Source organism: Rhinopithecus roxellana, chromosome 9 (genome assembly GCF_007565055.1).
Source record: "Rhinopithecus roxellana isolate Shanxi Qingling chromosome 9, ASM756505v1, whole genome shotgun sequence".
NCBI classification, from domain to species: Eukaryota; Metazoa; Chordata; class Mammalia; order Primates; family Cercopithecidae; genus Rhinopithecus; species Rhinopithecus roxellana.
This window is the reverse complement of record NC_044557.1, coordinates 12,961,125-12,988,523: the sequence shown is the minus strand read 5'-3', so window position 1 is coordinate 12,988,523 and position 27,399 is coordinate 12,961,125. Positions and strand designations below refer to the sequence as shown.

Here is a 27,399-nt window from a genome sequence, read left to right as displayed (position 1 = left end):
TGCAAGTCAGAACCACAGGAGTTACCACTTTACATTCATTGGGATGGCAAAAATCAGAAAGAAAACAAGCAAAGTTGTTGACGAGGAAATGGAGAACTAGTAACCCTTTCTTTCACATAACTGGTATAATTATAAAACGATGTAGCCTCTGAAAAACATTTGGGGATTCCACAAAAAGTTGAACATAGGTTACCATGATTCAATAATGCAGCTTATCAGTATATACACCAAAGAATTGAAAGCAGGGACTTAAACAGATACCTGTACAGCAATGTTCATAGCAGTATGACTCACAGTTGACAAATGGTGAATGCAACTCAAATGTCCATCAATAAATGAATGGATAAACAAAATTGGGATTTTCAGACAATGGAATATTATTTAGCCATGGTGGGCCTCGAAAACCTTATGTTAAGTGAAATCAAAAGCAGAGATGTTTTATGATTCCTCTTAAGTGAAACACCTAGAATAGGCAAATTCATAGAGACAGGAAGTAGAATAAAGGATACCTGGAGTAGTGGGGAAAGATAAGTGAAGACATATGATTAATGGGTACAGAGTTCCTGTTTAGGATGATAAAAATATTCTGGAAACGGCTAGTGGTAATGATTGCACAACATTGTGAATGTATTTTACGTTCTTGAATCATACATGTAAAAATCATTATGATGCTAAATTTTATATTATTCATATTTTACCACACCAAAAGAAAATGCAAATGTTCTTTTTATTTTTATAATTGTTAATGTTAAATAATAATTTGAAATTACAAAAGAAGAAATTATAGGCAATGTAAAAATACATGAGTATATTTTACTTAATTTTGACTGCTCTTATACAAATGTTTTAGTAATAAAGTAATCAAGATATGGAGTTTCAGTACTTTAAAAGTCTGCTTTTCTTCACATAGGTCTATGTTGAAATAACCTATCAAATTGTGTTAAGTGGTCTACCCCAGTTGAGCGAACACACAACATATCACACTCAAATCACATGCCTGCCTTAAATGAAAACCTCTCAGGGATACCCACTGGCATCATTGACAAAAAACTGTGAGTCCTTTTTGGTTTAAAGAAAATCTTCGGCCCATCTATTCATGAGAAAAACATTGAAAACATTACAATAGGGGCTACTCTACAAAGTACCTGACAGAACTCTTCAAAGTTGTCAAGTACAGTCTGATAAGGAACTGAGAACCTGTCACAGCCAAGTGGAGCCTAAGAAGTCACACTGAATAAATGTAACATGGCGCCATAATGGAAAAAGACATTAGGATAAAACTAAAGAAATCTAAATAAATGATGACCCTACTTAACAATCTTCTGATATTAGTTCCTTAACTGTGACAAGACACCACACTAATGTGAGATATCAATAATTGGTCAAACTGGGTGTGGGGTGGATATAAACTTTCTGATTGTCTTAATATTTTTAAGTCATATATATGTATAATATCTATATTTACATATAAATATTATAAATAACATAACGCATATGTATATCTAATATATAATATTTCCCTGCAAAACATCTTTAGACTTGTAGGATGGGTTCAATGTCATTATGTAGTCAAACAACAAATGCAAGTTTATTTTTTTTTAGTGCTTTTGCTCTTCTGCAGATTGTATGCTATCTAAACATGCTACTGTGATACTGGATGATGGGGCATAGTCAAAAATCCTTATAGACTTCTGGAAGGAATTTTGATCTGGTAAGCAATGAATTTCCTTATAAAACTATTAGCTCCAGATTAATGCCCCCCTCAGGAATTCTTGGAGCTACAAATCTGGGAAAGTATTATAATGCACTGTAGGCCCATATAAATTGAAAAAGTGTCTCCTGAAAGAGGATAGCAGAAAATATTGACTTCAGTCATGAAGGGTTATGTTGCAGTAATTCCTTGTTGCATCTTTCTGAAATGATGCACTAAACTAGTAGTATTGTTCAGATCATGGACTTAAACTTTTCCTTGAGCATGGTACTCATATTCCTCCACATTTGTCAAACTAAGGGTACCTCAGAAATCTAGCATAAATACTGCAAGTGTTTTGTGTGCATGAGTGATTTACTTTTAAAAAATTGGCATATAAAAATTAACATTTAAGAACACATATAAAGTAAACTGGGGACTAGGATTCTACCTTATCATATGCTTATCTTATGTATTAGTTATACAATTAAGGTAATATTCTATTATTTTATATAATCTCCATGTCGAATTTTCTTTTTACTTCTGTTGTCACTTTAATTCTTACATTTTGATCTTGTTTTAGTATTAATTTGTAGAAGAAAAATGCCAATATTATAATTGGTCAAACACAAACATTTTCACCCTTTCTTTCCTTCCTTCCTTCTTTCTTTCCTTCCTTCCTTCCTTCCTTCCTTCCTTCCTTCCTTCCTTCCTTCCTTCCTTCCTTCCTTCCTTCCTTCCTTCCTTCCCTCCTCTCTTTCTCTCTTTCTCTCTTTCTCTCTTTCTCTCTTTCTGACAGGGCTCACTCTATAGTGCAGTGGCATGATCACGTCTCACTGTAGTGTCAACCACTGGGGTCAGGTGATTCTCCCATCTCAGTTTCCCAGGTAGCTGGACCTACAGGTGCATGCCACGAAGCCCAGCTAACTTTTTGTCTTTTTTGTAGGCAAGGTTTCATCACGTTGCCCAAGCTGTGTAAGACAATATTTTTTTAATGTAAGGTACATTTATTCCCCATGTACCAAGATAAAACACACACACACACACACACACACACACACACACACACACACACACACACACACACTCTTTATTGAGTTGAAGATGAAAGTTGCAATTTTTTTGTCTGCCATTGTTACCTGTCACCATTAGAATACAAATGTCCAAATGGAGACCATGGGTAATGTCTCCTAATTATAAACTTGTAATATCTAAGCTGAAAATATTACCACTAGGAAAAGTTATGCATATGACTATTTACTGTGGAATTGTTGGCTGGAGATAAACATGTTCTCACTCCCTTTCATTTACCCTTAAATGTATTTATTGGAACCTTTACCAATCTCATTTTCTCAGTGCCAGTGTGAGATAATCTTAGAGAACAGGCATTTTACCAGGAATTACTTTATGTTTTGCTGGGTAAGGGGGTAGTACTTTCTCATTAGAAACTCTGCTTAAAGAGGCTAGGACCTTAAGAAATCTGGGTTTTAAGGATCACTGGTGGTATGTTAAAATTCGTATTTGTGATATGTTTAACTATAACTTTCTCTTCATATGACAGTGTGAATGTATTGACATAAGTGGGAATTTACAGGCATACCTCATTTTATCATACTTTGCTTTATCATCCTTCATGTATACTATGTCTTTCACAAATTGCGGGTTTCTGGCAACCTTGCATTGAGCCACTCTATCGGCTATTTTTCCAACAGCGTGTGCTGACTTTGTATCTCTGTGTCACATTTTGGTAATGCTTACAAAATTTCAAAACTCTTTTTAATTATATTTGTTGTGGTGACCTGTAATTAGTAATATTTCATGTTATTATTGTAATTATTTTGGAGCACCATGAACTGTGCCCATATAAGATGGTGAACAACTTTAACCAAAAAAAGTGTGTTCTGACTGCTCCACTGACCAACTGCTCCCCACCTCTCTCCCTGTACTTGTGACTCCCTATTCCCACAGACACAATAATTTGAAAATCAAGCTAATTAATAATCCTGCAATGGCCTTTCTAAACATTCAAGTGAAAGACTCACATGCCTCTCACTTTATATCAAAATCTAGAAATGATTACGCTTGGTGAGAAAGGCGTGTTGAAAACAGAGATAAGCTAAAAGCTGGGCCTCCTGTGACAAACAGTTAAGCAAGTTGTGAATGCAAAGGAAAAGTTCTTGAAGAAATGTAATAGTGCTACTCCAGGGAACACATACATGATAAAAAAGTGAAACAGCCTTCTTGCTGATATTGAGAAAGTTTTCATAGTATGGATAGATCAAACCAGCCACAACATTCCCTTTAGCCAAAGCCTAATCTAGGGGAAGGCTTTCTTTTCAGATCTATGAAAGCTGATAAAGATGAAGAAGCTGAAGAAGAAAAGGTTGAAACTGGCATAAGTTGGTTCATGAGGTTTAAAGAGAGAAACCATCTTTATACCATAAAAGTACAACGTGAAGCAGCAAGTGCTGATGGAGAAGCTATAGCAAGTTATCCAGAAGATCTAGCTAAGATCATTGATAAAGGTGGCTACACTAAACAACAGATTTTTGGTGTAGATAAAACAGCCTTATATTGGAGGAAGATGCCATCTAAAACTTTCATAGCTAGAGAGGAGAAGTCAATGTCTGGCTTCAAAACTTCACAGGACAGGCTGCCTCTCTTGTTGGGACCATTGCAGCTGGTGACTAACGTGTAGCCAATTCTCATTTACCATTGTAAACATCCTACTACCCTTAAGAATGATGCTAAATCTACTCTACCTGTGCTCTAAATGGAACATTAAATCCTGAAGAACATCTGTTTACAGCATGGTTTACTAAATATGTTAAGCCCACTATTGACACCCACTGCCTCAAGGAAACAATTCCTTTCAAAATAATACGGCTCACTAAAAATGTACCAAATCATCCAAGAACTCTGATGGAGGTGTGTAAGGAGGCTAATGTCTTCTTGTCTGCTAACACAATATCCATTCTGGAGTCCCTGAATCAAAGAGTATTTTCAACTTTCAAGTTTTATCATTTAAGGAATGCACTTTGTAAGTCTATAGATACCATAGCTAAAGTGATTCCTCTGATGGATCTTGGCAGTCAATTAAAAACTTTCCAGAAAGGATTCACAATTTTAGATGCCATTATAATATCTATGATTCATGGGAGGAGGTCAAAATATCAACATTAATAGGAATTTGGAATAAGTTAAATCAATTCTAACCCTCATAGGAGACTTGGAGAGGTTCAGGACTTCAGCGAAAGACGGAAATGCAAATGCAGTGGAAATAATAAGAAAACTAAAATTATAAGTGGAGCCATGAAGATGTGACTGAATTATTGCAATCTCATGATAAAACTTTAGTGAGTGAGGAGTTTCTTCTTATGCAGGAGCAAAGAAAGTAGTTTCTTCAGATGGAATCTACACTTTGTGAAAATGCTGTGAATATTGTTGAAATGATAACGAAGTATTTAGAATATTACATTAATTTAGTCGACAAACAGCAGCAGAACTTGAGTGAATTCACTCCAATTCAGAAATTGTGTGGGTAAAATGCTATTAGGCTATATTGCGGACTACAGAGAAATATTTCATGAAAGAGTCAATCGATCCAGCAGACTTCATTGCTGTCTTATTTTGGGAAATTATCACAGCCACCCCAACCACCAAAAATCACCATCCTGATGAGCCAGCAGCCGTCAGCATCAAGGCAACACCCTCCACCAACGAAAGGACTATGGCTCACTGAAGACTTGAATGGCCCCTAGCATTTTTTAGTAATAAAGCATATTTTAATTAAGGTATATCCATTGTTTTTTAGGCTTAATGTCATTGTGCACTTAATGGACTACAGGATTGTAACAAACATAATTCGTATGTGCATTGGGAAACCAAACAATTTCTGTGACTCACTTTATTTCAATACTTGCTGTTTCGTGGTGGTCCGGAACAAAATCCACAAAAGTCCTGAGGTATGCCTGTATATACCCTGAGGTATGCCCATATATGCTTTTATCTATCACCTTTTATTCTGAAAAAGATGTGAGACATATACTCTGTTCTTTGTTTCTTTACTATTTTATCAGAGACAATAGCTTAAATAGGACTGCACTCAGAAAATATTTGACTACATGAGCTATGTTTTGTTGATCTCTTTAGAAACCACAAGAAATCATTTTTAAAATATTTGAAACAATAATTTGTAAAAGTATTTTCTATCACATATTTAATGAGGTGAACGTATGCTAAGATAAGGTAAAAAAAAAAAAACTACATGGCATGTGATCGTGTTTGAACACACATACACAATTTTCTTCTTTAATGATTTATATCTTTGGTATTTTACTTTGGACATGCATGGTTTTAGTTTCAGGACATACCAAAGAGCGAAGTGCTGCACCTACTCCCAGGAAATATGATTTATGATATAGAATAGACAAAAAATTGTTATAGACAATTCCCACTTATTGCCAATTTAACCTTGTATATATCCTTTTTTGTTATTCGGAAAGGCAACAGATTTCTGTTACTTTCTGCTTCAGAGAATTACGTTTGTAGAATATGTTTCTGAAAGAGGCCTCTCTACTTTCCAAGATACTATAGACTGATGCAGATGGCTCTATAAAATGCTTATTCTGAATCTCATGAAAGTACCATGTCAGCGTTTGTCACAGGTGTTTATTCAAGCTAATATGTCATCTTAATAAAGCTAAGGTTATTAGTTGAACTTCAAGATAAAGCTCCAGAATGATCAATTCAAAATCACTTTGTCACTTCTATTGAAAAGGACTCCATGACACATACAGTTCTTATTGACCGTGCACATAAGACAAGATACTAAAAGTAATTTATTTTTATGTATTTTCACAATAATTATTTCATGGAAAAAATATTTCTAAAAATTAAATGATAATATTGAATCACAAATGTTAACATTTTTAAATTTCATTTTAAAATATTGGGACATAGTACTAACTTTGTATGATTAACTTTTACCATTTAAAGAAGAACAGTTTCTTGATTTGAAAGCAGATATTAATTCCATTGACTTACATTGTTTCTTTTTTTCCCTTTAGGCTATCCTTTGGAGGTATAAGTTCTCTCAGCTTAAAGGTTCTTCAGATGATGGCAAGAGCAAAATCAAATTTTTGTTTCAGAATCCAGATACTAAACAGATTGAAGCAAAGGTAAACCCAAGAAATTCGTCCTATAACCCCTCTAAACCACATTAATGTCATTAAGGAACAAAGAGGGGAAACCTTTGGGGAATCACAAGAGCAAAAACACACATTCTCTGCTCATCTTGAAATATCCCTCATGTCCAGAAGAATAAACCTACTTTAAGATTTTATTGGCAAATTTTCACTTAAAGGCTGCACTTAAAATGAATTACACAAAACTAATTGCATTTCTTAGTTTTAATTCCTTATGAACTGCATTTGTATCAAACTAAAATAACATCCTGGGAACTACAGCAGTCCTTTGGTGGTTTCATTCTGAATAATAATTTAAAATACTTTGTAAAAATCTGACTTCATATTTACATAAATTTATATATTTATATTTTGTTTATATATATTTTTATATATTCAAAATCTGCATTTTTTATTACCTTAATATAAAATTGACAATAACAATGTTTGCATTAGAATGAATTATAAATGCATTATCTCAGTATGGGGAAAAGGATAAATAACAAATACAAAGTGAAAAAATTATATCTATGAACATGAAAGCTCAATATAATTTTTCAACTATGAATTAAAATTACCATATTTCTATTATACCCCTTTACTTATTAAATTCAGGGATAAGGAGCCTTAGCCTGACATTCAGAACCTTCCCAGGAATGTCCCTTGATGATATTATAGGCAAAGTCTCCTGTAACACTGCTCTCCTTCTTTTAACAAGGTGACTCCTTGTAGCCTTATATATCTTCTGCTTTTCTCTTAACTGTTTTCCTTAGCTTTTTGTCTGAGTATCTCTGGAAATGTCCTGTTCTTGTCTCTTACGTGTCTTTGGACTCATCTTTTCTGCCTCTTCCTAACTCACAGGTTATGTAATGTGGGAACTGTATCGTTTCTACAGCGGGCTCCTTTGCCACTGCATGCATTGATGTTTCCAGGGGGTCACCTCACTTTGTCTCCCATCAGTTTAGACAAATGCCTTGATAACTTCTTCAACTCCCTTTACTTTACATGCCTCATAAATTTTAACTTAGAATTCTAACACAACCTCTTCCCTGAATATAGACCCATCTTTACACTGACCCTTTCTCCACCTCTCGTTACTACTCCTCTTCTCCCACCTCAGCTACCACTGATCAATCATTTACTTTGTGCCAACCATTTATTCTGATAACATCAAAGAATGCATTACTCTTGTCAAGAATGTTTTACCTTTAGCTCTTCGTATATTTCTTAATCTTTCAAAGCCCAGCCAAATTTTAATACTGGTGAAAGATGTTAATATTGTCAGTTCTGTATTACTCTGGCATTTATTCTGATGGGGAACCTCAACCACCAGCTGCTGACAGCAGTATAGTATTCAATTACTTACCCCAACACTTTTTAATGAGTCAACAAACCCTTTGCAAAGGAACAAGAGTGATAAATGTAATTTAATGGCTGCTAACTATGGTATTTAGATGTTAATTTAGTGTAGCATGTATTATACATGCAATTAATTATACTGACAAGTTTACTAGAAATTCCCTGTCAGCTGATAAATATTATTCATTCTTGTAATTTTTGTGTTTTAAAGCTTTCTCTCATATGTAATTCATTAAGAAGTGGTGTAAGAAAAGATATTTGGTTGAGTGAAGTTCTCAAATTGATAGGAAGTAATTATGGAATAGAGAAAAAAGTAGTCTTAAAAATAATGAGATTATGACATTTGGTGAGTTGTTGAAATTCTTTAAAGTCAGCATCTGCCTTTATAAAATAAAAGTAAATAATATCTCCATGGGTAATACTGAAAATATCCAGTAAAATATGACGACTATTTAAACAACAAATAATGCTAGCCAATCAGAATGTTGGCCAGACCTACATAATTGTTTAGCCGTACTTGTGCATATCACCTGAACATTACCTCTGCTGACATAAAAATTGTGTAAGAACTGAAAGCAGGACTTTTGCTAACTATTGTATAACCTCTATAACCACGACTTGTGAGCAGTAAGCCAACATACCATCACAGGAGCAAAGCAATTGTAGTGTGGATGTTCTTGTGTGGACATAAGCTTTTATTTCTCTGGGATAAATGCCCAGAAATGCAAGTTGCACCATAGAATAGAAAATGTTTCTTTAGTTTTAAATAAAATTCCAAATTATATTCTATAGTGGCTATAGAATATAGATAATATTTTGTATCCTACCAGTAATTATAAAAGATCCCGTTTCTCTACATCCCTGCTAGGTTGGGGTATTTTCACTTAAAATTTTGGTTCTGCTCATCATAGTCTTCATTTACATTTCCCTCAAGTCTGATAGTGATGAACAACTTTTTATATGCCTATTAGCTAGCCATGTATGTTATATCCTCTTTGTTAAGGAGATTTATCTTCCTGTTTCTTGCCCATGTTCTGACAATATTGCTATATTATTATTTTTCAGTAATTTTTACTGATTTTTATATTGTGGTCTGTAATCCATTCATTGAATTCTGCTCTTTTAATATTTGCCTATTTTTTAGTTGCTTTGACTTTTATATTGCTCTTATTTTTAAATTTTTTGAGATAATATTTTAGATTTCTGATTTGAAATGTCCTCTCTAATATAGGATTGAGTTCTATAATTTCCTTGTTAACACTGCATTTGCTGCATCCCCAAAATTCTGACATTCTGTGTTTCTATTTTCATCAGTTCAATATGTTTTTATTTCCTTTAAGTCTTTCGATTTGACAAATGGATTTTTTTCCTTTCCTTTTTTAAATAGACTTTAGTTTTTCAGAGCAGTTTTAAGTTCACAGCAAAGTTGCGTGTAAGATACAAAGATTTCCTGTATACCACCTGTCTCTACACAAGCACGGCCCCCTCTGTAGTCAACATCCCCCCGAGTGGCACATTAGTTATAGCTGATAAACTTACCGTGACACATCATTACCACCCAGAGTCCATGGTTTACATTAGAGTTCACTCTTGGTGTTGCGTATGTTATGGGCTTTGATATGTATAGTGGCAGGTATCTGCCATTATAGTATCATAGTCGTTTCACTACCCTAAACATCTTTAGTGCTCTTCCTATTCACCCCTACCTTCCCCCAACCCCAAGAAACCACTCATTTTTCAAACTTGTCTCCACAGTTTTGTTTTTTTCAAAATGTCATATAGTTGTATCATGCAATAGTTACCCTTTTCACATTGACTTATTTTACTTAGTGATATGACTTTAAGTTTCCTCCATGTCTTTTCATGACTTAATAACTCATTTCTTTTTAGTACGGAACAATATTCAATTTTCTGGCTGTATAACAGTTCATTGATCCATTCACTTGCAGACAGACGTCTTTGTTGCTTCCATGTTTCAGAAATTATAAACAAAACTGTTCTAAACATCCATATTAAGGTTTTGAGTGGACATAAGTTTTCAACTTCTTTGGGTAATATCATAGAGTGTTATTTCTAGATCATACGGCAAAAGAGTGTTTAGTTTTTTTAAAACTGCCAAACTGTCTTCCAAAGAAATTGTAGAACTTTCCATCTCCATCACTTGTGCATGAAAGTTGCTTTTGCTCCACAATCTCACCAGTATCTGTTGTTGTCCATGTTCTGGATTTGGACCATTCTAATACACATGTAGTGGTATCTTATTGTTGTTTTAATTTGTATTTACCTGATGATATACAATGGGGGGCATATCTTCATATGCTTATTTTCATCTGTATATATATATATATATATTTTGGTAAGGTGTCTGTTAAGGTTTCTGGCCCATTTTTAATTGGAATTTTGTTTTGATATCATTGAGTTTTAACAGTTCTTTGCATATTTTCATTAGTATCTTTTACCTGATATGTTGTCTGCAAATATTTTTGTCCAATATGCAGTTTGTCTTTTCACTCTCTTGAGAATGTCTTTCATAGAGCAGAAAGTTTTAATTTTAATAAGGTCCAGTTTATCAATCGTTTCTTTTGTGGATCATGCCTTTGGCATAGAATCTAAAAAGTCATGGACAAAGAGAAGGTCATCTGGACTTTGTACTGTGTTATCCTCTGGAAGTTTTTATATTACTGTGTTTTACAGTTGGAGCTGTGTTCCATTTGGAATTAATTTTTGTGAAGGGTGTACGATTTCTGTATAAGTTCTTTCTGTTTTTGCATTGCATGTGGATGTCCAATTTTTTCCAGCATCATTTGTTGAAAAGGCTATATTTACTCCATTGTATTTTTTTGCTCCTTAGTCAAAAATTAGTTGACTATATTTATGTGTGTCTATTTCTAGGCTCTCTATTCTGTTCCATTGATCTATATGTCTGTTCCTTTCCCAACATCACGCTGTCTTTATGACTGTAGCTTAGAGCATGTCTTCAAGTTTGATAGTATTAATCCTTCAACTTCCATCCTGTTTCTCAATATTGTGTTGGCTATTCTGGGTCTTTTGCCTCTCTCTATATATTTTAGAATCAATTTGTCAGTATCCAGAATTATTTGCTGGAATTTTGATTGGAATTTTATTTAATCTGTAGTTCTAGTTTGGAATAACTGACATCCAGACAATATTGAGTCTTCCTGTCCATGAACATGAAATATATTCCATTTATTTAGCTCTTTGATTTATCAGAGTCTGATAGTTTTCCTGTTATATATTTTTTGTTTATTTAGTTAGTTTTATGTTAACTTACCTGACATGTTACCGAGAATATCTTTCCCTTTTTTATAATATTAGTAGAAAATCTTTGGATTTCCCACCCTTAAGTATGATATCAGCTGTTGGTTTGGTAGGTAATTGTTATCAGGTTGAGGATGTTCCCCATCTATTCCTAGTCCACTGAGAGGTTTTATCATGCATGAGTGTCGGATGAGTTTTCTGTATCTATTGATATGTCATGTGATTTTTCTTCTTTAGCCTGTTGTTTTGATGTAATACATTAATTGAATTTCAAATTTTGAGTAAGCCTTGCAAATAAACTATAATAGTGGATTCTTCCATTTCTCCTTGAAGTTCTATCAGTATTGCCTTACATATTTATATATTCTTTTATGAGGTGTAAACATGCTAAGGATCATTATGTCTTTTTGGATAATTTATTTACCATGGTCTAATGTCTCTCCTTTTCCCTAAAACTTTCCTTGTTGAAGTCTGCTCCATCTGGAATCAATAAAAACTACTACTGCTTTCTTTAGGTTACTGTTAGCATGGCACATCTTTCTCCATTCATTCACTTTTAATCCATGTATGCCTTTAACATTGAAAGAGGATTTCTTGCAGATAATGTATCATTTGGTCTTATTTCTTCATCCATAATGTGCTTTTAATAAGCACATTTAAGACCACTGATGTTAAAAATAGTTTTTGATACAGTTGGATGAGTATCTACAATATTTCTTATCCTTCTGAATTTATTGCCCTTGTTCTTTGTTTTTATTTTAGTCTTGCATGTTTTACAGATTTTGTAGTTTTAACACTTAACATAATTCCATTCTCTCTCCTTATTAGCACAACAGTTATATATATTTTTTACTTTATTAGTGGAAGCACTACACCTTGTAAAATATGTTTACAACTAAACCAAGTCTGCCTTCAAAATAAAACTACACTGATTCACAGGTTGTGTATTTTATAATAACAAAATCCTCCTAATTCCTGCCTCTCCTTCCATTATTGCTGTTACTCATTTTGCTTATACATAATACTATAGAATCTAATACATTGTTATTATTTTGAATAAACTGTTATGTGTTAGATAAATACTATTTCATTCATTTCTTTTTTATTAGAATTTGCATTTTCTGCATACATTGCTTATTTGTTCTTGCATGTGGTCTATTTTGAAGCTTGAGGCATATTAATCAGAGTTGTTTCAAATGCCTGTTCTAATAAATCCAATGTTCCTGCCATATCTGCACCTGGTTGTGATGCATGCCCTATCTCTATAAACTGTGATGTCTTTTTTGCTTGTATTATGGTTTGCAATGTTTTCTTTCTTTTATATATATATATATATATATATATATATATATATATATATATATATATATAATTTAAGTTCTGGGATACATGTGCAGAGCATGAAGGTTTGTTACATAGGTATACACGTGCCATGTGGTTTCCTGCATCCATCAACCTGTCATCTAAATTAGGTATTCCTCCCAATACTATCCCTCCCCCATCCCCACTTCTCAACAGGCCCTGGTGTGTGATGTCCCCCTCCCTGTGTCTATGTGTTCTCATTGTTCAGCTCCTACTTACGAGTGAGAACATGTGGTGTTTGATTTTCTGTTCCTGTGTTACTTTGCTGAGAATGATGGCTTCCAGCTTCATCCATGTCCATGAGGACACGAACTCATCCTTTTTTATGGCTGCATAGTATTCCATGATGTATATGTGCCACACTTTATTTATCCTGTCTATCATTGATGGACATTTCGGTTAGTTCCAAGTCTTTGTTATTGTGAACAGTGCCACAATAAACATATGTGTGCATGTGTCTTTATAGTAGAATGATTTATAACCCTTTGGGTGTATACTCAGTAATGGGATGGCTGGGTGAAATATATTTCTGGTTCTAGATCATTGAGGAATCACCACACTGTCTTCCACAATGGTTGAACTAATTTACACTCCCACCAACAGTGTAAAAGCGTTCTCCACGTTCTCTCCAGGATCTGTTGTTTCCGGACTTTTTAGTGATTGCCATTGTAACTAGTGTGAGATCGTATCTCCTTGTGGTTTTGATTTGCATTTCTCAAATGAGCAGTGATGATGAGCATTTTTCATATGTCTGTTGGCTGCATAAATGTCTTCTTTTGAGAAGTGTCTGTTCATATACTTCACCAACTTTTTGATGGAGTTGTTTGTTTTTTTATTGTAAATTTGTTTAAGTTTTTTGTAGATTCTGGATATTAGTCCCTTGCCAGATGGATAGATTGCAAAATTTTTCTACCATTCTGTAGGTGGTCTGTTAACTCTGATGATAGGCTTTTTTGCTGTGCAGAAGCTCTTTAGTTTAATAAGATCCCATTTGTCAATTTTAGCTTTTGTTGTCATTGCTTTTTGTATTTTGGTAATGAAGTCTTTGCTCATTCCTATGTCCTGAATGGTATTTCCTAAGTTTTCTTCTGGGGTTTTTATAGTTTTGGGTCTTCATTTAAATCTTTAATCCATCTTGAGTTATTTTTTGTATAAGGTGTAAAGAAGGGGTCCAGTTTCAGTGTTCTGCATATGGCTAGCCTGTTTTGCCAACACCATTTATTAAATAGGGAATCCTTTCCCCATTGCTTGCTGTTATCAGGTTTGTGAAACATCAGATGGTTGTAGATGTGTGGTATTATTTCTGAGGCCTCTGTTCTGTTCCATTGGTGTATATATCTGTTTTGGTACTAGTACCATGCTGGTTTGGTTACCATAGCCTTGTAGTATAGTTTGAAGTAAGGTAATGTGATGCCTCCAGTTTTGTTCCTTTTGCTTAGGATTGTCCTTGCTATGTGGGATTTTTTTGGTTCCATATGAAGTTTAAAGTAGGTTTCTTTTTTTTTTTTTTTTTTTTTTTTTTTTTTTTTTTCCAATTCTGTGAAGAAAGTCAATAGTAGCCAGATGGGGATAGTATTGAATCTATAAATTACTTGGGGCATTGTGGTCATTTTCATGATATTGATTTTTCCTATCCATCAGCATGGAATGTTTTTCCATGTGTTTGTGTCCTCTCTGATTTCCTTGAGCAGTGATTTGTAGTTCTCCTTGAAGCGGTCCTTCACATCCCTTGTAAGTTGTATTCCTAGGTATTTTATTCACTTTGAAGCAATTGTGAATGGGAGTTCACCCATGATTTGGCTCTCTGTTTGTCTATTATTTCTTTCTTTTTTCTTTTTTTCTTTTTTTTTTTAATTATTATTATTATACTTTAAGTTCTAGGGTACATGTGCATAACCTGCAGGTTTGTTACATATGTATACTTGTGCCATGTTGGTGTGCTGCACCTATCAACTCGTCAGCACCCATCAACTCGTCATTTACATCAGGTATAACTCCCAATGCAATCCCTCCCCCCTCCCCACTCCCCATGATAGGCCCCAGTGTGTGATGTTCACCTTCCCGAGTCCAAGTGATCTCATTGTTCAGTTCCCACCTATGAGTGAGAATATGCGGTGTTTGGTTTTCCCTTCTTGTGATAGTTTGCTAAGAATGATGGTTTCCAGCTGCATCCATGTACCTACAAAGGACACAAACTCATCCTTTTTTATTGCTGCATAGTATTCCATGGTGTATATGTGCCACATTTTCTTAATCCAGTCTGTCACTGATGGACATTTGGGTTGATTCCAAGTCTTTGCTATTGTGAATAGTGCCGCAATACACATACGTGTGCATGTGTCTTTATAGCAGCATGATTTATAATCCTTTGGGTATATACCCAGTAATGGGATGGCTGGGTCATATGGTACTTCTAGTTCTAGATCCTTGAGGAATCGCCATACTGTTTTCCATAATGGTTGAACTAGTTTACAATCCCACCAAGAGTGTAAAAGTGTTCCTATTTCTCGACATCCTCTCCAGCACCTGTTGTTTCCTGACTTTTTTATGATTGCCATTCCAACTGGTGTGAGGTGGTATCTCATTGCGGTTTTGATTTGCATTTCCCTGATGGCCAGTGATGATGAGCATTTTTTCATGTGTCTGTTGGCTGTATGAATGTCTTCTTTTGAGAAATGTCTGTTCATATCCTTTGCCCACTTTTTGATGGGGTTGTTTGTTTTTTTCTTGTAAATTTGTTTGAGTTCTTTGTAGGTTCTGGATATTAGCCCTTTGTCAGATGAGTAGATTGCAAACATTTTCTCCCATTCTGTAGGTTGCCTGTTCACTCTGATGGTAGTTTCTTTTGCTGTGCAGAAGCTCTTTAGTTCATTTGCCAATTTTGGCTTTTGCTGCCATTGCTTTTGGTGTTTTAGACATGAAGTCCTTGCCCATGTCTATGTCCTGAATGGTACTACCTAGGTTTTCTTCTAGGGTTTTTATGGTACTAGGTCTAACATTTAAGTCTCTAATCCATCTTGAATTAATTTTCATATAAGGAGTAAGGAAAGGATCCAGTTTCAGCTTTCTACTTATGGCTAGCCAATTTTCCCAGCACCATTTATTAAATAGGGAATCCTTTCCCCATTTCTTCTTTCTCTCAGGTTTGTCAAAGATCAGATGGCTGTAGATGCATGATATTATTTCTGAGGACTCTGTTCTGTTCCATTGGTCTGTATCTCTGTTTTGGTACCCGTACCATGCTGTTTTGGTTACTGTAGCCTTGTAGTATAGTTTGAAGTCAGGTCGCGTGATGCCTCCAGCTTTGTTCTTTTGACTTAGGATTGTCTTGGCAATGCGGGCTCTTTTTTGGTTCCATATGAACTTTAAAGCCATGTTTTCCCATTCTGTGAAGAAACTCATTGGTAGCTTGATGGGGATGGCATTGAATCTATAAATAACCTTGGACAATATGGCCATTTTCACAATATTGATTCCTCCTATCCATGAGCATGGTATGTTCTTCCATTTGTTAGTGTCCTCTTTTATTTCACTGAGCAGTGGTTTGTAGTTCTCCTTGAAGAGGTCCTTTACATCCCTTGTAAGTTGGATTCCTAGGTATTTTATTCTCTTTGAAGCAATTGTGAATGGAAGTTCATTCCTGATTTGGCTCTCTGTTTGTCTGTTACTGGTGTATAAGAATGCTTGTGATTTTTGCACATTAATTTTGTATCCTGAGACTTTGCTGAAGTTGCTTATCAGCTTAAGGAGCTTTTGGGCTGAGACAATGGGGTTTTCTAAATATACAATCATGTCATCTGCAAACAGGGACAATTTGACTTCTTCTTTTCCTAACTGAATATCCTTGATTCCTTTCTCTTGCCTGATTGCCCTAGCCAGAACTTCCAACACTATGTTGAATAGGAGTGGTGAGAAAGGGCATCCCTGTCTTGTGCCAGATTTCAAAGGGAATTTTTCTAGTTTTTGCCCATTCAGTATGATATTGGCTGTGGGTTTGTCATAAATAGCTCTTATTATTTTGAGGTATGTTCCAACAATACCGAATTTATTGAGCGTTTTTAGCATGAAGGGATGTTGAATTTTGTCAAAGGCTTTTCTGCTTCTATTGAGATAATCATGTGGTTCTTGTCTTTGGTTCTGTTTATATGCTGGATTACATTTGCAAATGTTGAACCAGCCTTGCATCCCAGGGATGAAGCCCACTTGATCATGGTGGATAAGCTTTTTGATGTGCTGCTGAATCCGGTTTGCCAGTATTTAATTGAGGATTTTTGCATCGATGTTCATCAGGGATATTGGTCTAAAATTCTCTTTTTTTGTTGTGTCTCTGCCAGGCTTTGGTATCAGGATGATGTTGGCCTCATAAAATGAGTTAGGGAGGATTCCCTCTTTTTCTATTAATTGGAATAGTTTCAGAAGGAATGGTACCAGCTCCTCCTTGTATCTCTGGTAGAATTCAGCTGTGAATCCATTTGGTCCTGGACTTTTTTTGGTTGGTAGGCTATTAATTATTGCCTCAATTTCAGAGCCTGCTATTGGTCTATTCAGGGATTCAACTTCTTCCTGGTTTAGTCTTGGAAGAGTATATGTGTCCAGGAAATTATCCATTTCTTCCAGATTTTCTAGTTGATTTGTGTATAGGTGTTTATAGTATTCTCTGACGGTAGTTTGTATTTCTGTGGGGTCGGTGGTGATATCCCCTTTATCATTTTTTATTGCGTCTATTTGATTCTTCTCTCTTTTCTTCTTTATTAGTCTTGCTAGCGGTCTGTCAATTTGTTGATCTTTTCAAAAAACCAACTCCTGGATTCATTGATTTTTTGGAGGGTTTTTTGTGTCTCTATCTCCTTCAGTTCTGCTCTGATCTTAGTTATTTCTTGCCTTCTGCTAGCTTTTGAATGTGTTTGCTCTTGCTTCTCTAGTTCTTTTAATTGTGATGTTAGAGTGTCCATTTTAGATCTTTCCAGCTTTCTCTTGTGGGCATTTAGTGCTATAAATTTCCCTCTACACACTGCTTTAAATGTGTCTCAGAGATTCTGGTATGTTGTATCTTTGTTCTCATTGGTTTCAAAGAACATCTTTATTTCTGCGTTCATTTCGTTATGCACCCAGTAGTCATTCAGGAGCAGGTTGTTCAGTTTCCATGTAATTGAGTGGTTTTGATTGAGTTTCTTAGTCCTGAGTTCTAGTTTGATTGCACTGTGGTCTGAGAGACAGTTTGTTATAATTTCTGTTCTTGTACATTTGCTGAGGAGTGCTTTACTTCCAATTATGTGGTCAATTTTGGAATAAGTGTGATGTGGTGCTGAGATGAATGTATATTCTGTTGATGTGGGGTGGAGAGTTCTATAGATGTCTATTAGGTCTGCTTGCTGCAAAGCTGAGTTCAATTCCTGGATATCCTTGTTAACTTTCTGTCTCGTTGATCTGTCTAATGTTGATAGTGGGGTGTTGAAGTCTCCCATTATTATTGTATGGGTGTCTAAGTCTCTTTGTAAGTCTCTAAGGACTTGCTTTATGAATGTGGGTGCTCCTGTATTGGGTGCATATATATTTAGGATAGTTAGCTCTTCCTGTTGAATTGATCCCTTTACCATTATGTAATGACCTTCTTTGTCTCTTTTGATCTTTGATGGTTTAAAGTCTGTTTTATCAGAGACTAGTATTGCAACCCCTCCTTTTTATTTGTTCTCCATTTGCTTGTTGATCTTCCTCCATCCCTTTATTTTGAGCCTATGTAGGTCACTGCATGTGAGATGGGTGTCCTGAATACAGCAGACTGATGGGTCTTGACTCTTTATCCATTTTCCCAGTCTGTGTCTTTTGATTGGACCATTTAGTCAATTTATATTTAAGGTTAATATTGTTATGTGTGAACTTGTTTCTTCCATTATGATAATAACTGGTTATTTTGCTCGTTAGTTGAGGCAGTTTCTTCCTAGCCTCGATGGTCTTTACATTTTGGCATGTTTTTTCAATGGCTGGTACCGGTTGTTCCTTTCCATGTTTAGTGCTTCCTTCATGGTCTTTTGTAAGGCACGTCTCGTGTTGACAAAATCTCTAAGCATTTGCTTATCTGTAAAGGATTTTATTTCTCCTTCACTTATGAAACTTAGTTTGTCTGGATATGAAATTCTGGGTTGAAAATTCTTTTCTTTAAGAATGATGAATATTGGCCCCCACTCTCTTCTGGCTTGGAGAGTTTCTGCCAAGAGATCTGCTGTTAGTCTGATGGGCTTCCCTTTGTATGTAACCCGACCTTTCTCTCTGGCTGCCCTTAAGATTTTTTCCTTCATTTCAACTTCGGTGAATCTGGCAATTATGTGTCTTGCAGTTGCTCTTCTCCAGGAGTATCTCTGTGGCGTTCTCTGTATTTCCTGAATTTGAATGTTGGCCTGCCCTACTAGGTTGGGGAAGTTCCCCTGGATGATATCCTGAAGAGTGTTTTCCAACTTGGTTCCATTTTCCCCATCACTTTCAGGCACCCCAATCAGAGGTAGATTTGGTCTTTTTACATAATCCCATACTTCTTGCAGGCTTTGTTCATTTATTTTTCTTCTTTTTTCTTTTGGTTTCTCTTCTTGGTTCATTTCATGCATTTGATCCTCAATCGCTGATACTCTTTCTTCCAGTTGATCGAGTCGATTACTGGAGCTTGTGCATTTGTCACGTATTTCTCGTGTCATGGTTTTCATCTGTATCATTTCGTTTATGACGTTCTCTGCCTTAATTATTCTAGTTATCAGTTCTTCCACTCGTTTTTCAAGATTTTTAGTTTCTTTGCGCTGGGTACGTAATTCCTCCTTTAGCTCTGAGAAGTTTGATGGACTGAAGCCTTCTTCTCTCATCTCGTCAAAGTCATTCTCCGTCCAGCTTTGATCCATTGCTGGCGATGAGCTGCGCTCCTTTGCAGGGGGAGATGCACTCTTATTTTTTTAATTTCCAGCTTTTCTGCACTGCCTTTTCCCCATCTTTGTGGTTTTATCTGCCCCGGTCGTTGATGATGGTGACGTACTGATGGGGTTTTGGTATAGCTGTCCTTCCTGTTTGATAGTTTTCCTTCTAACAGTCAGGACCCTCAGCTGTAGGTCTGTTGGAGATTGCTTGAGGTCCACTCCAGACACTGTTTGCCTGGGTATCAGCAGCAGAGGCTGCAGAAGATAAAATATTGCTGAACAGCGAGTGTACCTGTCTGATTCTTACTTTGGAAGCTTCCTCTCAGGGGTGTACTCCACTGTGTGAGTTGTGGGGTGTCAGTCTGCCCCAGTCGGGGATGTCTCCCAGTTTGGCTACTCAGGGGTCAGGGACCCACTTGAGCAGGCAGTCTGTCCGTTCTCAGATCTCAACCTCCATGTTGGCAGATCCACTGCTCTCTTCAAAGCTGTCAGACAGAGTCGTTTGCGTCTGCAGAGGTTTTTGCTGCTTTTATTGTTGTTGTTGTTGTTGTTGTTTCTGTTGTTTAGCTGTGCCCTGTCCCCAGAGGTGGAGTCTACAGAGACAGACAGGCTTCCTTGAGCTGCTGTGAGCTCCACCCAGTTGGAGCTTCCCAGCGGCTTTGTTTACCTACTTAAGCCTCAGCAATGGCGGGCGCCCCTCCCCCAGCCTTGCTGCTGCCTTGTGGTTAGATCGCAGACTGCTGTGCTAGCAACGAGGTAGGCTCCGTGGGCGTGGGACCCTCCAGGCCAGGTATGGAATATAATCTCCTGGTGTGCCCGTTTGCTTAAAGCGCAGTATTGGGGTGGGAGTTACCCGATTTTCCAGGTGTTGTGTGTCTCAGTTCCCCTGGCAAAAAAAGGGATTCCCTTCCCCATTGCGCTTCCCGGGTGAGGTGATGCCTGGCCCTGCTTCAGCTCTCGCTGGTCGGGCTGCAGCAGCTGACCAGCACTGATTGTCCGGCACTCCCTAGTGAGATGACCCCAGTACCTCAGTTGAAAATGCAGAAATCAGCTGTCTTCTGTGTCACTCGCACTGGGAGTTGGAGACTGGAGCTGTTCCTATTCGGCCATCTTGCTCCGCCCTTTTCTATTATTTCTTATAAGAATCCTTCTGATATTTGTACATTGATTTTTATCCTGAGACTTTGCTGAATTGCTTCTCAGCTTAAGGAGATTTGGGGCTGAGAAGATGGGGTTTTCTAAATATACAATCATGTCATCTGCAAACAGAGATAATTTGACTTATTATCTTCCTATTTGAATACCATTTATTTCTTTCTCTTGCCTCATTGCCTGGTCAGAACTTCCAATACTATATTGAATAGGAGTGGTGAGAGAGGGCATCCTTGTCTTGTGCTGGCTTTTAAAGGGAATACTTTTTGATTTTTGCCCATTCGGTATGATATTGGTTGTGGACTTGTCATAAATAGCGCTTATTATTTTGAGATATGTTCCATCACTACCTAGCTTATTGAGAGTTTTTTAGCATGAAGCGGTGTTGAATTTTGTCAAAGGCCTTTTCTGAATCTATTGCGATAATCATGATCAACAAAATGGATAGACCTCTAGCCAGACTAATAAAGAAGTAAAGAGAAGAATCAAATAGACACAATAAAAAATGATAAAAGTGATATTACCATTGATCCCACAGAAATACAAACTACCATCACAGAATACTATAAACACCTCTACACAAATAAACTAGAGAATCTAGAAGAGATGGATAAATTCCTAGACACATACACACTCCCAAGTCTAAACCAGGAAGAAGTCGAATCGCGAATAGATCAGTAACAAGTTCTGAAATTGAGGCAGCTATTAATAACCTACCAACCAAAAAATGTCCAGGATCAGATGGATACACAGCCGAATGCTACCAGAGGTACAAAGGGGAGCTGGTACCATTCCTTCTGAAACTATTCCAAACAATAGAAATAGAGGGAATCCTCCCTAACTCATTTTATGAGTCGAACATCATCATGATATGAAAACCTGGCAGAGACACAACAAAAAAGAAAATTTCAGGCCAATATCCCTGATGAACATTGATGGGAAAATCCTCAATAAAATACTGGCAAACCGAATCAGCAGCACATTCAAAAGCTTATCTGCCATGATCAAGTTGGTTTCATTCCTGGGATGCAAGACTGGTTCAACATACACAAATCAATAAATGTAATCCATCACATAAACAGAACCAATCCAATGCTTTCTTAATAGTCAGGCATAGCGTACTGAGTAAAAGGTGCTGTTACAAACATACCTTCAGTAATGTTGTGTTAAGGTGGGGGAAGGGCATGTTCTACAGCTTGTGAGTAGGTGTCAGTCTTGTAGCTGGCCTGTGCCTCTGAACTGTGGCTTCAGATGTGCTGCTCAGTCACCTTCACTTAGGTGAGACAGGGTGGTTGGAGGAGATTGAAGTATTTCCCTTCTCCAAGGTGAGTTAGCCTCTCATAAAATACCAGCAGGTTAGGCTGGTTTCTCCTGAGGGCAGACCTGGCTAAGAAGAACAGTGTCTTAGCTTTTGTTTGTTTCATGATCTATGGTTTTCTTTTTAATTGTCTTGTCTTATTATCACACATAGTTTTAAATTTTGTGTGTATCTCCTCTACTTTAAGCACCATTCGAATCACAAATACACAGCAGTTCTACAGTTTTATGTTTCTGAATGCTGTTTAAAGACAATCCTAAATTACAACTTAGATTGACTTAGATTGTAAAAAATTCAAGAGTGAAGTTTAATTTGCTACTATTTTGGAAGCATGTGACCTTACAGATCAATGAAATGTGAGGAGTGTTAAATAATCTTTGATATTACACATAATACACACTAAAATGCTTTTAAATAAGTAAAAGGAACCATTTTAAATACAGGGAATTCTAATTACATGGACATAATTAAGGCCAAAAATATGAAGTAGACATTGCTACCTTATTTATCTTTAATCCTTGCCTTTAAGAGGCAAATGAATACAAAACACAGGTGAATCTTGCTTGGTTCAGACACAGTGAAGGAATTTCCCCCATATTTCAATATATTCACATAATCAGTTATATAAATCTAAATATAAAACTAATCTCCAGTAAGTTTTAAAATGGCACTCACAGTCTTTGTAGAAAGTTGAACATTACTAACGAAGTCTAACATATATTTAGAAGGGGTGAACAGCAATAGAATTTACTGAATTGGAATAACTACTAAAATTCAAAAACTGAACATATTCATTTAACCACAAGCTAGTCTTAGTTTTAAATCAGGACTGCCCAACAAAATATTCTGTCGGTCATTCATGATCTGAATTCTAGTGTATGAGGTCTCTTAAAGTACGGTAGACATAAAAAACTCATGGGACATTTCTATTTTGAATTAATAGGGCAGTGGCCAACTATTACTCATTAGTAGCATTTTTGAGATAAGCTATCAAGTCTGCCCTTTCTACCTTCCTCTTAATGCCAGCAAAGATCACTTTTGTTCCAGGGATGTACTTCTTGGAATTCTCCAAATACTCCATTAGTGTGTCCTCTCCCCAAGTGATGCCTTTGTTCTTATTGACATTTGTGTAAGAGAATCCAACAGCCTGACCCATCTTCTGCCCAAAGATATCATGAAGATTAGGCCCAGTCTTGTCCTTGCCTCCTTTTTCCGTGGTGCGGCACTGGACAGACTTCTGAACAAAAGTCTTCTTGCCTTACTCAACATCACCCATATTTAATTCTCTTTTTAGTCTCTGGCATAATGAAGGTTCCCGTTCTGAAGCCAGACATCACACTCTATTGCCTTAGCTATTTTTAAATGTTTTCCTTTCCCCCTACCAGCAGCATAGGGGACTTTTCTCCAAAATCCAATATGAGAATCTGGTCAAGGTCCTGGAGGTAAAAATTACAAAAGTGTGGAGACACTGATGACTGTGTTCCCCTAGAGTTCTTATGTCTCAGCCTTGTCTATACTGAGCCTCCAGCAAGTCATCAAAAATAATTCAGGTTTCTCCACTTCAGCACCAGTTTCTGCAGAGGTTTTTACTCAGTGATTTCTGTTCCAACAATCCGTGATTCTTGGAATATGACTGTCTGTCCTTCCAATTTGGATGACAGTGGTTTTCCCCAGTGGAGATAAGGAGAGTTGTTGATTTTTCAGTTCCTTTGGCTTTTTACTTGTTGCTAGGATGGGGTAGCAACTTCTAGGTTCTTACACATTGAACTGGAAACCTGAAGCTCCTGATACTTGGAGTTTTAGAAAGGGAGTGTTTAGTTTCTAAGTATTCAGGGATTTATTTTTCTAGAGTTGATGTTTAGTCTGATTCCAGAGAACATACTCTATATGATTTCATTTTTTTCATACTCTATATCATATACTACATAATTTTGGTAAGGAAATTGAGGAAGACACAAATATATGGAAAGAACCCAGAATTGCATAGATTCTTTTCTGGCATCTCTGTTGTTTTATTGGTTGATGTGTCTATTTTTATTAGTATTATATTGTTTTAATTCCTAGCTTTGAAATACAGTTTGAAGTCAGGTAGTGTGGTGTCTCCAGCTTCACTCTTTTGGTCCAAGATTGCCTTTATTGTGTGTGTGTGTGTGCACATGCGTGTGCTTTTAAGAGAAAAGTGTGAAAGATAATTCTGTGTCCAGGGATTGGAAAAATTAATGTTGTTATTACCCCCAAAAGATTAATAGATTCATTAATCTTTTTACCAAAATTTCAATTTTACTTTTTTAGAGATAAGCTCTAAAATTAATACAGAAACACACACACTCACACACACACACACAAACACACACACAGACAAATAACCAAGGCAATCTTGAGCTGAAAGAATAAAGCTGGAGATACCACATAACCTGACTTCAAACTGTATTACATAGGTATAGGAATTAAAACAGCAGAATACTGATAAAAATAGACACACTGACCAATGAAACAAAACAGAGCGGCCAGAAAAGAACCTGTGTGATTATGATCAATTGATTTTTACAACGGCCCCAGGAATACAAAATGAGAAAAGAACAGTCTCCAATAACAGGGTGACAAGAAAATGGAATTTTCATGTTGAGGAAAATGAAATTGGGTTCTTATCTAACACCATATATAAAAACAACTCAGAACAGATTATATGACTTTGATCTGGACAATGATGTTTTGGATTTGCCTCCACAAGCTCAGGCAACAACAGCAACAACAACAAAAAACAAACAAACAGGATTATATCAAACTCTAAAGCTTCCGCACAGCAAAGGAAATGAACAGAGTGACGAGGCGACTTATACCATGAAAGAAATATTTGTAAGCTATACATGTGATAAGGGGTTAGTAATCAAAATACATAAGGAACTAAAACAACTTCAAAGTACAAAACAAACAACCCATTAAAAATGGGCAAAGGACTCATTTTGAGACATTTATCAAAAGAAGACATAATAATGGGCAACATTTACGTACATGTGAATCTATGAAGCAATGCTTAACATCGGTAATCCTTAGGAAAATTAGAAACTCAATGAGATATCACCTCATGTCTATCAAATGGCTATTATTAAAATGGTGAAAGATAAGTGTTGGCAAAAGTGTAGAGAAAAGGGAACCCCTGTATACTTTTGGTGGCAATGTAAATTTATAAAAGCCATGTTGAAAACTGTGAAGAGCTTTCTCTAAAAACTGAAAATAGAACCACCACTCTGTGTAGAGCCAGCAATCCCATTTCTGAGTATATATGCAAATGATTTGAAATAAGTATATTGAAGAGATATCTGCAATTCCATGTCAATTGCTGCTACACTTACAATAGCCAGCACATCAACTGATAAATGGATAAAGAAAATATGGTATATTTGTACATAATGGAATAATATTCAACCTTAAAAAAGAAGGACATTATGTCACAGAAGAATCTGGGGGTCATTATGCTAAAAAAAAAAAGTGAGCCAGACTTTATTTCTGGCTGAATTTCCATGTTAATTCCATGTTAAATGCTGCTACACTCACAATAGCCAGCACATCAACTGATAAATGGATAAAGAAAGTATGGCATATTTGTACATAATGGAATAATATTCAACCTTAAAAAAGGACATTATGTCATAGAAGAATCTGGGGGTCCTTATGCTAAGTAAAGCCAGCCAGACACAGAAAGACAAATACTGCATGTTCCCACTTATATGTGGAATCTAAACTATGGAACGCTCAGAAGAGAAGTAGTACTTACAAAGACTGGAGAATAGGGGGAATGGAGATATTTTGGTCAAAAGGTACAATGTTTTGTTAGACTAGAGTAAGAAATGATCAGTATTTGAGGGGAAAAAATGCCCAAGTTTATTACTAGGTCTTTGCAGACATGAGTGGGTATAGGGCCACTGCTTTTCTGTAGTATTTGGCTAAAGAATATCAATTATTGTATAACAGCTTCTGTCTTGATAGACTGCCCCTCTCAGGTCATGTGGCTGGAAGAAATAGGCTTCTCTTGGGTTTATTGGTCTGCATCCACTGGTATTTCTGGGTTCTCAGCCTCTCCACTATCTTGTTTGGGGGATATGACATAAAGAGGCAAACCCAGAGAACTCATCGTTATGTATTGTGAGGGTCCCGGGGTCTCTAGGTTCTCAGTCTGCCTGCCTCTCCTCTCTCTTTCAGGGTGTCCTTACATTTATTTTATGTATGTTGTCCAAGGTTTGTGATGATACTTAGGAAGAGGAATAGGGAAAAGTACATCTATTCTATCTCCAACATAGTACCATGTTTATTTTTAAACTGTTAATGCCATTTTTTAAAAGAAAAAATATTTGGCTTATTTGGATTACTCTGATTGTTAGTTTCTCAGTCTTCATAACCCAAATGAATAGTGACAAAAAATATTTTAAAAGTTGACAATGGAAGTATAATTATGATGTGGCTCTTGGTGTAACTGCTGAGTAATCTGGAGGGAGAATTCTTAACATGTAGAGACATTGTTATGTAGGCTTATTTTGTAAAATGTTTTCTACAATGCAACGCCTATATTTCACCTTATTTTTACACAAATATGACTTAAATAAGAGTAGATTTTGTATGATTAAACAATACTGAGGAATTTACATGGCTTAAGATAATTTAACCCATTTTAATTTTTAAAGTGTTATTTCAAACCTCAAATGTCAAATATAAAATACCTGTAAATTGCTACTAGATTATGAGTTGTAGTAGATTCTATTGAAGGAGAGACTGGAAACCCAGGACAGTTTGCTCTAGGGGAGGCCACTGTCTGCATAACAAGAAGTTGGTTGTCTCCATACCTCCCTTACCCCATTAGATACCATCCAATAGAACATTTTTCATCCTGAAAATATTAAACAACATTCATTAATCAAAGTCAAATTTTCTATTTCTTGCTCTTTATCAGAATTTAGATAGGTTAGCAAATAGGTAACTGTGAGTGATGTCTAAAAGTACTGTTACTGAGATGGTTTCTTAGAGTATTTCAAAATTTTATGTGGCTTATGATGCAAATTCCTTTTTGCCTTGCTTACTACTGATTTGGGAATAATAATTGAAGGCTATCATTTTCACTTAATTTTATATAGCTTAATAGCTATTTGCATATAAAACTTTCAT

The 27,399-nt window shown here is 36.1% G+C and overlaps 1 protein-coding gene and 1 pseudogene across 4 annotated transcripts in view; one reads left to right on the top strand and one right to left on the bottom strand.

Annotated features, from left to right (window-relative positions):
* The window catches only part of SNTG1 (syntrophin gamma 1), a 929,093-nt gene that overhangs the window by 870,573 nt on the left and 31,121 nt on the right, over positions 1-27,399 (top strand). For 3 of the 4 annotated variants that reach the window (XM_030938149.1, XM_030938151.1, XM_030938150.1), the window contains one exon: positions 6,760-6,870. The exons of the other annotated variant lie outside the window; for it this stretch is intronic. In XM_030938149.1, coding sequence (XP_030794009.1) covers positions 6,760-6,870 — 111 coding nt within the window. The remainder of the gene's footprint in view (positions 1-6,759; positions 6,871-27,399) is intronic. 4 annotated transcript variants of the gene reach the window in all.
* LOC115899722 lies at positions 23,201-23,518 on the bottom strand (annotated as a pseudogene).